This window comes from Callithrix jacchus, chromosome 18 (genome assembly GCF_049354715.1).
Source record: "Callithrix jacchus isolate 240 chromosome 18, calJac240_pri, whole genome shotgun sequence".
Classification (NCBI taxonomy): Eukaryota; Metazoa; Chordata; class Mammalia; order Primates; family Cebidae; genus Callithrix; species Callithrix jacchus.
In genome coordinates, this window is record NC_133519.1 from 27,009,719 (window position 1) to 27,023,419 (window position 13,701).

At 37.8% G+C, this 13,701-nt stretch overlaps 1 protein-coding gene across 7 annotated transcripts in view; it reads left to right on the top strand.

The window, feature by feature from the left end:
- Nucleotides 1-13,701, top strand: part of COP1 (COP1 E3 ubiquitin ligase) — a 229,676-nt gene that overhangs the window by 27,779 nt on the left and 188,196 nt on the right. For 4 of the 7 annotated variants that reach the window (XM_002760336.5, XM_008984964.4, XM_008984965.4 and 1 more), the window contains 2 exons: nt 8,391-8,467; nt 9,518-9,637. In XM_002760336.5, coding sequence (XP_002760382.3) covers nt 8,391-8,467; nt 9,518-9,637 — 197 coding nt within the window. The remainder of the gene's footprint in view (nt 1-8,390; nt 8,468-9,517; nt 9,638-13,701) is intronic. The other 3 variants (XM_008984963.4, XM_003735191.5, XM_054247791.2) reach the window with 1 other exon arrangement.

Consider the following 13,701-nt stretch of genomic DNA (forward strand, 5'->3'; position numbering starts at 1 on the left):
GTCACTCAAGAACACTATGATTTTTCTGTTGCCATAACTTTGGAAAGCTACTTATTCTTTTGGAGTGGTTAAACATAGAAAGGAATCTGATGTTTTTGAAAATTTTGGTATTTACTAAATTTTTCAGGCAACATTCCTTAGTTCACAAGTTTGAAATTCTGTTTTATGAGTTTCTAGTGAGAGAGAGTTGTATATTAGTGTGGAAAGAATATAAAAATATACTACTGTTTAAGCTGGAAAGTGATCCCCTACATTATATATATTCTCTTTCTTTTTGAGACAGAGAGTCTCGCTCTATTGCCCAGGCTAGAGTGCAGTGGTGTGATCTTGGCTCACTGCAGCCTCCTCCTCCCAGGGTCAAGCGATTCTCCTGCCTCAGCTTCCCAGGTCGCTGAAATAGCAGGTGTGTGCCCCTACACCCGGCTAATTTTTATATTTTTAGTAGAGTGGGGATTTCACCATGTTGGCCAGGCTGGTCTTGAACTCCTGGCCTCAAGTGATCCTCCTCCCGCCTCAGCCTCCCAAAGTCCTGGGATTACAGGTGTGAGTCATTGTGCCCAGACTTATATATTCTCAAATATATGTACCTAGTGAACAGTGAAGTTACATTTACTGATTTTTTTTTTAAAGACAGCATCTCTGTCACCTGCTGAAACTCAGTGGTGCAATCTTGGCTCACTGCAGCCTTGATCTCCCTGGTTCAAGTGATCCTTTTACCAGCCTTCCAGGTAGCTGGGACTACAGGCATGCACCACCATACCCAGCTATTTTTGTTTGTTTTTGTTTGTTTTGTTTTGTTGGTTTGTTGAAACAAGGTCTCACTGTTTTTTCCAGGCTGATCTCAAACTCCTGGGCTCCATGATCCTCCTGCCTCAGCTTGCCAGAGCATTAACGATCACAGGTGTGAGCCATTGTACCTGGCCCAATTACTAATTTTTTTAATTTTTAATTTTTATTTATTTTTATTTTTTGAGACGGAGTCTCGCCCTGCCACCAAGGCCAGAGTACTACGGTGTGATCTTGGCTCACTGCAACCTCTGCCTCCCGGGTTCAAATGATTGTCTTGCCTCAGCCTCCCAAGTAGCTAGGATTACAGGTGCACACCACCACACCTGGCCAATTTTTTGTATTTTTAGTAGAGATGGGGTTTCACCATGTTGGCCAGACAGGGCTGGAACTCCTGACCTCATGATCCATCCGCTTTGGCCTCCCAAAATGCTGGGATTACAGACGTGAGCCACGCGACCTGCCCAATTACTGATTTTTTAAGCTAGAAATTATCTTGACAGTGACCTCTAGTGCATCTTTCAATGTGATTATATTGTCAACCATGGAAATAACATTTCATCCTGATACATCTGTTTGTGTTTTTCTGCTGATCACCTCTTCTAGCCTTGGCCTTTGTTCAGTGGTAGCCACATCCTAAGGTTCTTACAGGAGGTATGTAGAGACTGTCTTCTGTTGGCTCAGAGGAGTGTCATCGAGATGTGTTTATCCATATGTTCCTGAAAGAAGAATACCACTTGTCTTTTTCTATATTTAGAAAAAAAGTCTTTTAAGTTATTTCATTGCTTTAGCTTAAGTTGGCATGATTTGCATAATGGCTACAGTTTCTAATTAGGTTAAGAAGATTTTGAGCCTTTTAAAATGATTTCAGATTTCCTCTTAGTCTGGTAAAGTAATTGATCATATGTTGTATGATTTGGAGATGTTCTTGGCATCCTTGCACCTACTTAATTGATAGGTTAAGACCTTTCATGTCTAATGGGTAGAGGGCTGGTCCACACAATTTATATAGCAGTGCTCTTTAAACCATTTTGCTTGTGTAACTTATATGGGAAATTTGAAAAGTGATGATTCTAGCATATTTTTAAGTTTGTATTAAAATTTTTTCTTCATTATTTTAAGTGATTGTAAAGAATATAATTTAGGCCAGGTGCAGTGGCTGCAAGCTGTAATCCTAATACTTTGGAAGGCTGAGGCAGGAGGATCACTTGAGGCCATGAGTTTGAGACTGGCCTGGGCAATATAGTGAGACCTTGTCTCTACAAAAAGCCAGGTGTATGCAGCTATTCTCCTAGCTTCTTGGGAGGCTAAGGTGAGAGGATCATGTGAACCTGAAGATTTTGAGGCTGTAATGAGCTATGGTTGCACTACTCCACCCCAGCTTGGGCAACAAAGCAGAGACCTGGTCTCAAAAATAAGTAAATAAAATTTAGAAAATAATGTAATTTCTAAAGTATTATAAATATGGTTACTTCAAAACTGTTTTGTCTCTTTTTAAAATGTAACCAGTGGAATCTAAGTGTCATAGTGTTTGTTACTTAATATCATTGATTTAAAAATATATAAGTAAGCTTTTTATTCAATACCAGAAATTTCATTCATTCCCTTTTTTTGTGAACTTCTATTTAAATTTCATATCACATATATAGTTTTATCCTTATAACCTATTTCCATGCTTGAAATTCCAACTGATCTGCCAGTGATACTTTGTATGTAGGAATGACACGCTTAAAAGTTTCTTTTGAACTTAATTTTCTCTTAACGATTAAGAAGTCTTAAATATGTTTCCTAGATTGTTATTTAATTAGCAGTAATATGCAGTTGATCAATTAAATGTTACACATAATTTTATAAGCTCCTAGACATAAAATTCTATAGTGAATGTGCCATTTACCAAGGTATGTAAATGGCATTCTCCTCAAATAGTTTAAGTGGCATTTATAAATGTTACTAGGATGAAGATTCTATTTCCTTTGTGTAATTTTTATTTTTAAATGTGTGAGTCTTGAGAAACCTGTTTATATTAATTAAGTTGATAGGATTTGAAAGAGGTTTTATAGCAACATGAGTTATTTCTTTGCCTTCCTTTGGAATTATGTGCTAAAGAAGCACTTACTGATTTATTGTCACAAATTTTTTTAAAAATGACCTATTAACACATTAGGCATTTTCTTCAATTTTGATGAAAGAGTTGGAAACCAAATAACTCAAGATGGATTTGGTTTTTTGGTCATTAGAGTCATATATACTTCCATTGAGATAGATAGTATGATTTTCTTTCTTTCCTGCTGTAAGCGCTACACTATCGTCCTTCTTCCTCCTGACTTCCCGTCCCTGCATCTTTCTCTGCCTTCTATAGCATTTTCTCTCATTCTCTCCTGTTTCTCCCTTACTTCCCTCCAGTGTGCACACTCTGTCTGCTCCTCTCTGCCTCCCTTGGTCTTGAATGCTCTCTTTCCATCTCCTAATCCTGAAAGGTTTATTCAGGTAAGGGCTGGAAGTCAGAGCCCCCATCACCACCCCCTCCCATTACCACTCCCTGCATACTCGGCAGGTGTACTCTCATTACCACCCCCTATATACATACTCTATAGGTGTACTCTCATTACCACCTCCCATATACATGCTCTGCAGGTGTACTCCTCCACTCCTGACAAAGATTGCTTCCTAAGCTCCCCTGTTTGTTTGCTTTTTCCCCCTCCTTCCTTGCTTTTTTCCCCCTCTCTCCTTCCCTCCCTCCCTCCCTCCCAGTCTTTCTCTTTCCCTCCCTTTCCCCCCCCTCCTTCCTCCTCCCTCCTTTCCTCCTCCCTTCCTTCCCTCCATCCCCCTACCCAACCAGCTTTTTCACTGCCTTTCTCCCTCCCTACCTCCTGGTCTTTCTCCCTCCCTCCTCCCTCCTCCGCCCCACTCCTTTACCCACCCAGCTGCCTTATTCTCCCCCTTTCTCTATGTATAAAGTTTGTAGGCAGGCACAGTGGCTCACACTTGTAATCCCAGCACTTTGGGAGACCAAAGTGGGCGGATCATGAGGTCAGAAGACCAGCCTGGCCAACATGGTGAAACCCCGTCTCCACCAGAGATACAAAAAATTAGCTGGGCGTGGTGGTGTGCTAGCTACTCTGGAGGATGAGGCAGGAGAATAATTTGAACCCAGGAGGCAGGGGTTGCAGTGAGCCAAGATTGCTCCATTGCACTCCAGCCTGGGTGACAGAGTGAGACTCCATTTAAAAAAAAAATTGTAAATTGAATTTTCTTGCCTCTCTAATGAATAATTCTCTTATCCACTAATAAAAAACACAACATGCGTGCAAAGTATAAAATCCCTGTTTAAAAAATCACTGATGCATATATAAAAGTCCTTTTATATGGACTACTGTCAGTCATTGTTTTAAATGCTGTATGTACATGAACTCAGTCCTTGTGGCAGGCTTGTGAGATAGGTACTGCTTTTATCATCCTCATTCCATAGGTGAGGAAACTAAGGCATAGACAAGTTGAGTAACTTGTGTCAGGTTATATAGCCAAAGTGGTGGAATTAGAGTTTGGTCTTAGGGAATTTGGCTCAAGCATCTGTGCTTTTACTGTACTGTTTTGCCTCTAAAAAGACAGTTGCTGGAATGGAATCTTTTGCATTAAAACGCACTTTTCTTAGTACTAAGAAATGTTTGTTATTAGTACTGTGGATGTTGTAAGGCTCTGAAGAATAATAATTAACAAATATATAAGCCATCCTTAGGTTTAGGTATCAGTTCTAAGAATTGATGATGGTATCAAATAAATGCTTATATTAATTGGAAATAGGAAAGTATTAGCTAAACATAGCATGTCACACTTAAAATCCAGGAGCATGTCATCAAGGTTTAATTCATTCATTCATTTATTTGGCAAATACCAGGTACGTACCTACTATGTGTCAGGGACCACAATGGTGGACAAGACAGTCATTGATCATTAAATACTTTAATCTATAGTATAAATAAGATGCTAGCTGGTGTCTTTTGCTAACAGGTAGGCATTGGTTTTAAAATAAATTTTCAAAATTACGGAATGGAATTCACCATTTTGCTATTCTTGTTCATAAGTTGCAGCATAGTCTTGAAAGGATTTTCCCACTAAATGTATGACTCTAATGACTTCCATATGTTGACATTTGAATGTTGAGTCCATTGTGTATACCTTGCATTTTAAGGTATGTTCGAGGTCAAGAGATCGAGACCGTCCTGGTCAACATGGTGAAACCCCGTCTCTACTAAAAATACAAAAATTAGCTGGGCATGGTGGCGCGTGCCTGTAATCCCAGCTACTCGGGAGGCTGAGGCAGGAGAATTGCCTGAGCCCAGGAGGCGGAGGTTGCGGTGAGTGGAGATGGCACCATTGCACTCCAGCCTGGGTAACAAGAGCGAAACTCCGTCTCAAAAAAAAAAAAAAAAAAAAAATCTTTCAAGTACCAAAAAAATAATAAAATACTCCTTGATGAAGAAATACTTAAGCCAAGTGTACTAAATAAAATCACTTCTTTTATTTTCCGTGGGTAAACATTGTTTGTTGTAGGAAAATTTTTTTAAATTAAGAAAAAAATTTTTTTTTAAATTTTTAAACTTTTTAAATTTTTAAACTTTTTGAAAAAGTATTTTAAAAAATTTTATTTTTTGAAAACAGGGTCTCTCTCTGTCACCCAGGCTGAAGTACAGTGGTGTATCACAGCTCACTGCAGCCTCAACCTCCTGGGCTCAAGCAGCACTACCACCTTCACCTCCTGAGTAGCTGGGACTACAGGCGCATACTACTACACCTGACTAATTTTTGTATTTTTTGTAGTCACAGGGTTTTGCTATGTTACCCAAGCTGGTCTCTAGCTCCTAGCTCAAGCTGTCTACCTCCCTCAGCCTCCCTAAGTGATGGGATTACAAGCATGAGCCACTGTGCTCAGTCTAGATATAGTTTTTAAAGAAGAAAAAAATAATCATTTTTTCAAGTAGTTCCATGAAAAATCTGATACAGTAGTAAAATAGTTTGTTAAATATAGAATTTAAATGTCTTTATATGGTATGGCAAGCCAGTTAATACACTGTTTGTTTACACTTTCTTTTTGACTTCACTTGCTGTAACTTTATTTTGCAATTTAATTTTGTGGCCTTTACAGGCTGGATTTGACCTTGGCTGGGCATAGTGTCTCATGCCTGCAATCCAGCACTTTGGGAGGCCAAGGCAGACAGATCACTCGAATCCAGGAGTTCAAGATTACCCTGGACAACATGGTGAAATCCCGTCTCTATAAAATATACAAAAATTTGCTGGGTGGGGTAGTGAGCACCTATAGTCCTAGCTACTGGGGAGGCTGAGGTGGGAGGATGGCTTGAGCCTGGGAGGTGGAGGTTGCAGTGAGCCAAGATTGTGCCACTGACTCCAATCTGGGTGACAGAGCCAGATCCTGTCTGAAAAAATAAACAAATGATTACAGACTTGATCTTTAGTTAACAGTGTTGCTCTTGAAAAAAGAAAGTTTGATCTTACAGTATTGTTATTGAGAATCAAATATAATGGTATGTAAGATGCTTTGGTAAAATTCAATGTGGCATATTTATGTAAAGTATCTAACAGTCACTGTTTTTATTCTTCAAATGGTTAAATTCATAACTGGGACATTATCTTCTTATTAACTTACTCCTTTTGATTCCCACTGCATTATTTCATGCTCTCTCCTTTATCTGGAGTATAATAACTTTTCTTGTGTAAGATACCTGGAATTCAGGCCCTTCACAATCTGACTCTGATCTGTCTACATTTCCAGGCTTAGTTCTTAATCCCTGTGAATCATTCACAAAATCACTATGACCCTTGTTTTAGCTGTATCTATTGAATTAATTAATTTATTTATTTATTTAGAGATGGAGTCTGGCTCTGTCGCCTAGGCTGTGGTGCAGTGACATGATCTTGGCTCACTGCAACCTCTGCCTCCCAGGTTCAAGTGATTCTCCTGCCTCAGCCTCCCAGGTCGGCTGGGACCACAGGCGTGTGCCACCATGTTGGGCTAATTTTTCTATTTTTAGTGGAGACAGGATTTCACCATGTTGGCCAGGCTGGTCTCAAACTCCTGACCTCAAGTGATCCACCCGCCTACTATATTGATATCTCTCTCTCTCTCTCTCTCTCTCTCTCTCTCTCACACACACACATACACACACACACACACAGTTTTTCTCTTGAGTTTTTCTTCACTCCTAATTTTGCTTAGTCTTTGTGTGCTTATTGTGTTTCATTTCTAATATTGCCTTCTATGTGAAGTGTGCTTGTTAACATTTTGATTGATCTCTGCATGTATACTTTGTAAATCTATTTTAATGAGACTACTATTATCATATTATATTGCAAGGACTATATCATACACATCTGTCTTGCTAGTCTGAGTTGCTTGAGGCCTTGGGCTCTGTCTGAAGCTTAGATACTTACGAGCTTGGTATCTGTTGTTTTCAAAAATATTTACACTTGCATTGTGGTATAGTGGGACGTATCAGACAGTTGGGTCTATATTCTCAGCACTTTCTATATGTCACCATGCATTAGTTCCTTATGTTCTCTGTGCTAATATTTCTTCATCTCTAACTGGGGAGAATACTACCTATGAAGTGCCTACCTAGCCTAGTGCTAATTTCTCCTTTTAAAAAAAAAATCAGTTTTTTGTATCAGTTTATATTTGTTGGCTGTAGAAAAATACAATTTAAAGTGTTTTAAACATTATGGAAAATGTGTCAATTCACAGGAAAAGAATTTCTAGAGCTAGTTACCAGTGGTTCAGTGATCTGGTGAGGTTCTTGCTCTTGTTCTATTCTTCCATCGCTGGCATATACCTTGGTCTTTTGGCTGGCTATTCTTGAGATTGCAAGATGGCTCGAAGCACTTCCAGATCTCATCCCCTTATGAAGGCAGGGATTTTTCTCCAATTCTTTTCTTTCTGAAAGAAAGCACATGTCCTATTGGTCAAAACTGGGTTACATACTTAACCCCACATCAACCACTGGCAAGGGCATGAATGACTAGATTGCCTTAGGTTAGTCAAGAGTAATATATGGGGTTGGGGCAGGATCTAACCTCTCTGAAAGTTATATGGCAATCTCATACTTGGAAAAAAAGTCATGTTATTATCAAGAAAACGGGTAGGATGGCTTTTGGATAGGTAACTAAAAGTGTCTTCTGTGTTATTTATAGAAAAATTACAAAGGAAAAGAACAAACGCAAGTCTTAAGTGCCTAACACATAGTGCATACTCAGTTACTCATGCCTTGTTACCATATGGGGCATATGATGGTCTCACATGGTAAATGAGGAATTCTTTCTTTGTAAGTGCCAATAGCATCATCATTGAGAAACATGTAAGGGAGAATCCATATTCTGAAGAATCCTCCTATCGTAATAGTAGTTGTAGTAGTAGCAGCTGCAGCAAAACTGTTTTCTAATTTGAAATAAAAAGCTGACACTTTCCATTTAGCATATTTTTAATTTGGGGGCTTTGTATAGGTAAAATAGAATCTATCTAAACCTAATTACATGATACATTTAATAAAAATACAAATTATGTATACTTTTTATTTTGTTTCTGTTTTCAGTGAATGAGCTCATTCTTAAACAGAAGCAAAGATGTGAGGAAAAGAGGTTCAAATTGGACCACTCAGTGAGTAGCACCGTATGTTTCAACTCTTATTACTATTTTTAATACATTTCATTTTGTTGTTTTTATTGGTTTAATATTACTTAGATGTTAAAGTTTAGTATATTATTGATTTTCCTTAAAGGAGATTTCTTTAGGATTGTTAAATTCAAGTAAATAATTTGAATTTAACTTTCTTGACTGCATTGTCTGTAATACTTCACTAGAGTGATTCTATTTTGAAAGGTCTGGTAAGATTATATTGAAACATTTGACTTTTAATAGTTGACATTTGAAGGATGATATTGCATGGTGAAACAATGGTTAGATATTTTCAAAAAACTGTTGAGGCTGGGTGGTGCCTATAATTTCAACACTTTGAAAGACCAAGGGGGGAAGATAACTTGAGCCCAAGAATTTGAGACTAGCTTGGGCAACATAGCAAGACTCTATCTATATTCAAGCAAAAACAAGAACAAACCTCTTGAAAGAGTTTCAACTCAATTTTAAAGGATTCGTCCCAAATTATTGAGGCAAATGAGCTTAATACCTTACTACATGCAAAATTGAAAATATGGCTAGACAAATAATTAATTTCAGTCGTTTATTTTGAAGGTAAATTACAGCTTTAGAATAGTATTGAATGCACCTTTGTTATCTGTTACCTAAATTCATTTAAGGGAGAAGAAATAGCGTTTAGGTTATAACCAGAAGACAGTAAGGAGCCACTAGATAGGAAGGGGTAGGTTAGAACATTGCAGTGTATTTTCGCTCTTTATGTAATGAGCATATTTGGAAGTAGCAAATAAACATTTGTTTTAGTCTCTAAAACAGTCTTCTTAGGAAGTTGTTGTGTTTCTTCTTTTTTTTTATTTTTATTTTATTTTATTTTATTTTTTTGGAAAGAAAGAAAAAGGAGTGAAGGAGAGGAAGAAAGAGGAAGAAAAAGAGGGAGAGAGAACGGGAATCTAGCTTTATTCTAAAAATGGGTATTAATAATGGCCGATCACTATTTTGTGTATTTAAGGTGGAAAATGTACATTTTGTGCTTTCAAATGTTGTATTTCTTCTTTCTTTGTTTTTTAGAATGGCCACAGGTGGCAGATATTTCAAGATCTGTTGGGAACTGACCAAGATAACCTTGATTTGGCCAATGTCAATCTTATGCTGGAGTTACTAGTGCAGAAGAAGAAACAACTGGAAGCAGTAAGTGGTAGCTAAACTTAAAAATACATATATTTTAAATGAACTTTAATGCAATGAAACAAATCTGGAATGGTTAAAAATAATAGGATAGCTTCACCAATTCATTCATTTTTACTCAGCTAGAAACAGCTACAAGGTGTCACTTCTGCTAGATTCCTTTTTTTTTGACTTAACGACTTCCATACATTATAACTTATTTGCAGTGACCAGTTTTTATTAACAAAAGTTGAATGTTAAAAATCTCAAGAAAGTAAAGTTTCATTTTCGTAAGAAATAGTTTCATTAGTCATTTGTTTTCCAATGAGTATCTTCCTTGCCATATAGACCCTTCTTCATATGTGAGATTTGGAGGAGAAATAGAGATTATTTTTATCTACATAAAATTCTTTCAGCAGGTGTCCATTGGTAGCAATAGTAGTCTGTGATATAACTAAGAGCATTTAAAGAGATCTCTACTAAATATATCCTTGTTTTTTGAGACCGAGTTTCGCTCTTGTTACCCAGGCTGGAGTGCAATGGCGTGATCTGGCTCAGCGCAACCTCTGCCTCCTGGGTTCAGGCAATTCTCCTGCCTCAGCTTCCTGAGTAGCTGGGATTACAGGCACGCACCACCGTGCCCAGCTAATTTTTTGTATTTTTAGTAGAGACAGGGTTTCATCATGTTGACCAGGATGGTCTCAATCTCTTGTCCTCGTGATCCACCTGCCTTGGCCCCTCAACGTGCTGGGTTTACAGGCTTGAGCCACCGTGCCCGGCTACTAAATACATCTTATTTCATGTAATGAGACGTAAAATTCCTTTCATTTTACTTAAATGTTAAAAATATAAAATGTGAAATTCCAAGTATTGGAAATTGAGTGTGATACATTGTAAGTAACATATACCTTAGCATAAGCAAATACTACCCTGAGGTTAAACATTAAGGAGATATTTACTGAGACAGTAAGGGAGTGAGTAACACATACACACAAAAAGGAACAGTTGAACAACCAAACTTTTAGAAGATTAGAACCATGTCTTCTCTGGAAGACTACAAGAACATGAAATTAGGGATTTAAATGTTGAGAGTCTTTCTTTCATGCCCCTTTGTGCTTGTTTGATTGGGCCAGCTCTGATTTTCTTTTCTTATAGGTTTTTTTAATCACATGGTGGATAATAACGTCATTTGTACTGTTGGTTTATATGTATGTTTTTTGATAGGGAGCTTTTCTTTCCAACTGCAGTTTAAAAATTTCTGTGGCTAGATTATGATTAACTTAGCTTGGATCTGGATCCCACTGACTATGGTAGGGATCTTCTAGTAGGAGAAAGGTGTGTCAGGTTGACCCAGCCAAAATGAGTTGTTTCCTATGTTGTATCTATTTGGGAGGTGGGGTTCATGGGAATTCCTCTTACAGTTTTAACCATAGTTTTCTGTTAGCATCTACTGTGTGCCAGGGGTTGTGTTAAGGGCTGTGGACAAGATAGAGTCTGGTGTGTGTGTGTGTGTGTGTGTGTGTGTGTGTGTGTGAACTAAATCAGTAAGGCAGGTATTTTCACATAGTGATAAATGATATAAAAGATTTTTTTTTTTTCCTTAAGGGACAAGGTCTCTCTCTGTCCCTCAGTCTGGAGTCCAGTGGTACAGTCATAGCTCACTGCATCCTCCACCTCCTAGGCTCAAGTGGTCCTCCTGGCTCAGCCTCCCATCCAAACCACTAATTTATTTTTAAATCACCCAACTAGTTTGTTTTTATTTTTTGTAGATACAGATCTCACTGTATTGCCTACAGTAGTCTCAAACTCCTAGCTTCAAGCGATCTTCCCACCTGAGCCTCCCAAAGTGCTGGGATTATAGGCATGAGCCACTGCACCCAGCCCTAAAATGACTTTTTATGAGAGATTGAACATATGCAGTTACCTTGCTCCCTTTGGAAGTGATGAAAATGACAGTAAATTAGGGATTTTAAAGACACAAAAAATAAAAATGAGAGAAGATACATTTTCAGGAATATTTTGTAAGCTATGAAACAGAAGGTAATAGATTAGCAGATCTGAGGAAACTGAATGCTAAACAAGCAATAGGGAGGAAGCTAAGAACTGACCCTATTTATGTTATGAAGCAGAGGCCTTGGGATTGGGACCATCAGATACCTGTAGAGTAAAGGCTGAAAACAGAATGATTGGTTGCAAGTCTGAATCCCTGATTCCTTCCTATGTAACTCAGCTAATGATTCTTTTCCTCTTTAGGAGAAAACTGTAATTTTTAAACCCTCCACCCCCAAAGAAGGTGGTAAGAGAGAGGCTCTCTGGACTACTTCATAATGGCATGCTTAAAGATGTGTGTGAGCGTTTCTATTTTTCTGCAGCCTCACCAGCATCTTGTTTCTTTTTAATAATTGCCATTCTGACTAAAGTGAGATGGTATCTCATTGTGGTTTTGATACATATTTATCTAACGATCAGTGATGTTGAGCTTTTTTTCCATGTGTTTTTTGTCCACATAAATGTCTTTTTTTTTGAGAAGTATCTGTTCACATTCTTTGCCCACTTTTTGATGGGGTTGTTTATTTTATTTTATTTTACTGTAAATTTAAGTTCCTTGTAGTTCCAGTTATTAGACCTTTGTCAGATGGGTAGATTGCAAAGTTTTTCTCCCATTCTGTAGGTTGCCTGTGCACTCTGATGATAGTTTCTTTTGCTGTGCAGAAGCTCTTTAGTTAGATCTGTTTGTCAATTTTGGCTTTTGTTGCAATTGCTTTTGGTGTTTTTGTCGTGAAATCTTTGCCCGTTCCTGTGTCCTGAGTGGTATTCCTATGTCCTGAGTCCTAGGTAACAAACTTACACATTCTACAGTTGTGTCCTGGAACTTAAAGTTAAAAAAAAAAAAGTGTGTGTGCTACCGTATTGAAAGTAGATAATTACATAGTGAAAGTGAGAACTGGTAACTTTCTTTCTCCCTTCTGATATGCCAGCATTCGTCTTCGATTCCTTTTTGGCTTGGGATTGAAGAAACACAGTTGTCTTATTAGATTACAGGTTCTTTCCTATTATTTCTGAAGAGGGAGTAAGGTCAGAAGCAAAATTCTTGTCATAGACTTTTTTTGTTACATTATTACTTTCTTTTCATTATTATTTAATCTGAATCTTTCCAGCATACAGAAAAGTATAGGAGATAATATGGGGCTCTGACATACTCCTTCTTAGTTTTAATAAATGTGAAGATTTTGGCGTATGTCTTAGATCTGACTTGGCGAATTAAATATTTTCATACTTAAAGCCCTCTCATCTTATTCCTTTCTCCCAGAGTAACCACCATATGAAGTGGGCAAGAATCCTTCTCAAGCATGTGTATGTGTTTCTTATGTATGTTAGTTATCTACAACCATATAAAGTATTGTATAAATTAGAGTACATCTGGGCACAGTGGCTCAACGCCTGTAATCCCAGCACTTTGGGAGGCCAAGGTGAGTAGACCACCTGAGGTCGGGAGTTTGAGACCAGCCTGACCAACATGGAGAAACTCTGTCTCTACTAAAAATACAAAAAAATTAGCTTACATGATGGCTCATGCCTATAGTCTCAGCTACTCGGGAGGCTGAGGCAGGAGAATCGATCGAATCCAGGAGGCAGAAATTACAGGGAGCTGAGATCATGCCATTGCACTCCAGCCTGGGCAACAGAGCGAAACTCCATCTCAAAAATTAAAAATAAATAAATAAATTAGAGGTTTATATAAAGGATTTCATACTGTAGTTGTCCTTTTGAAATATACCTGTTTGTTTACTTTTGCAGTTCTTCTGGATAAATGTGGATTTGGTTTATTTAACTTCTGTATAATAATCTGTTTCAAAAACATATTTATTATTCTGTTCATGGGCATTTAGGGTCTTCTCAATTCTTAGTTGTGTCAGTAATGCATTTAGTATACATTTTTCCTTGTGCTCACATCAGGGTATATATGCACATTTTAACCTTATTAAATATTTGATATTGACAGATTGCTCTTCTGTAGGTTTGTGCCATATAAACACTTGGTACTGTTTTTTAGTTACTGCCAATCTGATAAATATCAAATGCTGTTT